The sequence below is a fragment of the Prunus avium genome, chromosome 5 (assembly GCF_965620075.1).
Source record: "Prunus avium chromosome 5, drPruAviu1.hap1.1, whole genome shotgun sequence".
Taxonomy (NCBI): Eukaryota; Viridiplantae; Streptophyta; class Magnoliopsida; order Rosales; family Rosaceae; genus Prunus; species Prunus avium.
This window is the reverse complement of record NC_142288.1, coordinates 27548757-27552190: the sequence shown is the minus strand read 5'-3', so window position 1 is coordinate 27552190 and position 3434 is coordinate 27548757. Positions and strand designations below refer to the sequence as shown.

Below are 3434 nucleotides of genomic sequence, written 5' to 3'. Positions count from 1 at the left end.
GGACAAATTTTACTACCCTGTTGACTTTGTTGTTTTGGATACACAACCTGTTTTGCATTCTGAAAATGAAATTCCTGTCATTTTAGGACGTCCCTTCCTTGCTACATGTGATGCACACATCAGTTGTAGGAGTGGGATAATGAAACTCAGTTTTGGTAACATGACATTGGAAATTAACATTTTTAATGTTTTCAGGAAACCTTATGAAGATGATGAATGTGGAGTGGTGAACTTGATTGAAGTTCTTGTACAGGATCAATTTGAGAAGACTAGTATTTCTGAACCTTTTGAGACTCTTTTATTGAATTCTAAAGAATCCGAATTACTTGAGGAGCCAGAAATTGCTTATCTTAATTCGTTGTTTAATTCCTTACAGGCTGATAAATGGACTCCAAGGTTTGAGAAGCTTCCACCTCGAAAGGAAAAGACATTGCCATCAAATGTGGAAGTTCCTAATCTAGAATTGAAGCCTTTACCCATGGGACTTAAACATGCCTTCTTGGGGTCCAACAACACTTTTCCAGTGGTAATATCTTCTGAACTTGACTCTTTGCAAGAAGGTAAGTTACTTAATGTGTTGAATTCTCACAGATCTGCCATTGGTTGGACTCTTGCTGACATTAAGGGAATTAGTCCTCTTGTTTGTACTCATAAAATATTTTTAGAGGATGAAGCCAAGTCTTCTAGGGAGGCACAACGTAGGTTAAACCCAATCATGAAAGATGTTGTTAAAACTGAGGTGTTAAAATTAATAGATGCAGGTATTATTTATTCCATCTCTGATAGTAAATGGGTAAGTCCTACTCAAGTTGTACCTAAGAAATCTGGCATAACTGTGGTTGAAAATGATAAAAATGAATTGATACCTACTAGAGTGGTTTCAAGTTGGCGTATGTGCATTGATTATAGAAAGCTGAATTCTGCAACTAGAAAAGACCATTTCCCTTTACCTTTTATTGATCAAATCTTAGAAAGGGTAGCCGGTCATGAATTTTATTGCTTCTTAGATGGATACTCAGGTTATTATCAAATTGAAATTGCCATTGAAGATCAAGAAAAAACTACTTTTACATGTCCTTTTGGTACTTTTGCTTTTCGTAGAATGCCTTTCGGATTATGTAATGCTCCAGCTACTTTTCAAAGATGCATGATCAGTATTTTCAGTGATATGGTTGAGCAATTTCTTGAAGTTTTCATGGATGATATATCTGTTTTTGGTGATTCTTTTGATAATTGCTTGAGTAATTTGGAAAAAGTATTGGTTCGATGCCAAGAGAAAAACTTTGTTTTAAATTGGGAGAAGTGTCATTTTATGGTTTCTTCTGGAATTGTTCTTGGTCATATTGTTTCATCTAAAGGAATTGCAGTGGATAAAGCAAAAATTGAATTGATTTCAAAATTGCCAGTTCCAAAAACTGTTAAAGATGTCAGATCATTTTTAGGTCATGCTGGTTTTTATAGGAGATTTATTCAGAATTTTAGTGCAATATCTAGACCCTTGTGTAATCTCCTATTAAAAGATTGTAAATTTGAGTGGTCTGATTCATGTCAAAAGGCTTTTGAGAAATTAATTAAAATGCTCACATCTGCTCCAATTATGCAACCACCTGACTGGACTTTACCTTTTGAAATTATGTGTGATGCTAGTGATTACGCGGTTGGAGCTGTTTTGGGGCAAAGAAAGGATAAGAAGCCACATGTCATACATTATGCAAGCAGAACCTTGAACAGTGCTCAGATGAATTATTCTACAACTGAAAAAGAACTCCTAGCTGTGGTATTTGCTTTGGATAAGTTTCGTTCTTATATAGTTGGATCACCTATTGTTATTTTCACTGACCATGCAGCTTTAAAATACCTTTTTGAAAAAAAAGATGCTAAAGCTCGACTGATTAGGTGGATCCTACTACTTCAAGAATTTGACATCACAATCAAAGATAAAAAGGGAGTAGAAAATGTAGTGGCTGATCATTTGTCTAGATTGAGTTGTGAGGATATCATTGAAACATTGCCAATTAATGATTCTTTTCCAGATGAGCAATTATTTGCTATTTCAGAATTACCTTGGTTTGCTAACATTGTTAATTTTCTTGCTACAGGTAAAATTCCATCTGATTGGACTGCTCAAGACAAGAGGAAATTTCTTACAGAGGTTCGAAATTTCTTTTGGGATGACCCTTATCTGTTTAAATATTGCCCTGATCAGATCATTAGAAGGTGTGTACCTGATAATGAAATCCATGCAGTAATTTCTTTTTGTCATAATGAAGCATGTGGCGGTCATTTTTCTGTAAAGAAAACCGCTGCAAAAATTTTGCAGTGTGGATTCTATTGGCCTACGCTTTTTAAAGACACTAATTCTTTTTGTCGAACTTGTGACCGTTGTCAAAAGTTGGGGGCAATTACCCGTAGAAACATGATGCCTTTGAACCCAATTTTGGTAATTGAAATATTTGATTGTTGGGGCATTGATTTTATGGGTCCTTTCCCTATTTCTTTTGGATATCTTTATATCTTGGTCGGTATTGATTATGTTTCTAAATGGGTAGAGGCTGTTCCTTGTCGACATAATGATCATAAAACTGTTTTGCGGTTTTTAAAAGAAAATATTTTCGCAAGATTTGGAACACCTCGAGCTATTATAAGTGATGGGGGAAAACACTTTTGTAATAAACCTTTTGAGGCTTTAATGAAAAAATATGGTGTCACTCATAAAGTCGCTACCCCATATCACCCACAAACAAGCGGTCAAGTTGAACTTGCTAATCGGGAGATAAAACAAATTTTGGAAAAAACTGTGAGTCCTAACCGTAAAGATTGGTCTTTGAGATTAATTGATGCTTTATGGGCATACCGTACAGCATACAAATCCCCCTTAGGGATGTCACCTTACAGACTTGTCTACGGTAAGGCTTGTCATTTACCAGTTGAACTTGAACATAAGGCATATTGGGCAATTAAAATGTTTAATTTTGGTTTAAATGATGCAAGTTCAAATAGGAAGCTTCAGTTGAGTGAGTTGGCAGAATTAAGGAATGATGCTTACGAAAACTCTCGAATTTACAAAGAGAAAATGAAGGTTTTTCATGATAGAAATATTTTGAGGAAAAACTTTGAACCATCACAGAAAGTTCTCTTATATAATTCGAGATTGCATATTTTTCCTGGTAAACTTCGTTCCAGATGGACAGGTCCATTTGTGGTCACAAGAGTTTTTCCTTTTGGAGCAGTGGAGATTGAGGATCCAAAAAATGGTAATGTTTTTAAAGTTAATGGTCAACGTCTTAAACCATTTTTGGATAATTTTGTTATGCAGGATGACACGATTCACTTGGAGAATCCTGTTTATCAGGATTGAATTCTCAGACTATCTTTAGTTTCGTATTTATTATTTATTTGTGCTATTTATGTTTTTTTAGATATTCATAAGCTGT

General features: G+C 34.9%; 1 protein-coding gene across 1 annotated transcript; it reads left to right on the top strand.

The window, feature by feature from the left end:
* Window positions 1-1312: 1312 nt before the first annotated feature.
* Window positions 1313-3434, top strand: LOC148294597 (uncharacterized). Its single transcript, XM_088252924.1, has 3 exons — window positions 1313-1715; window positions 2100-2235; window positions 2371-3434. Exons 1-3 carry the CDS (start codon window positions 1313-1315, stop codon window positions 3356-3358), a joined length of 1527 nt encoding a protein of 508 aa, XP_088109050.1. The 3' UTR covers window positions 3359-3434.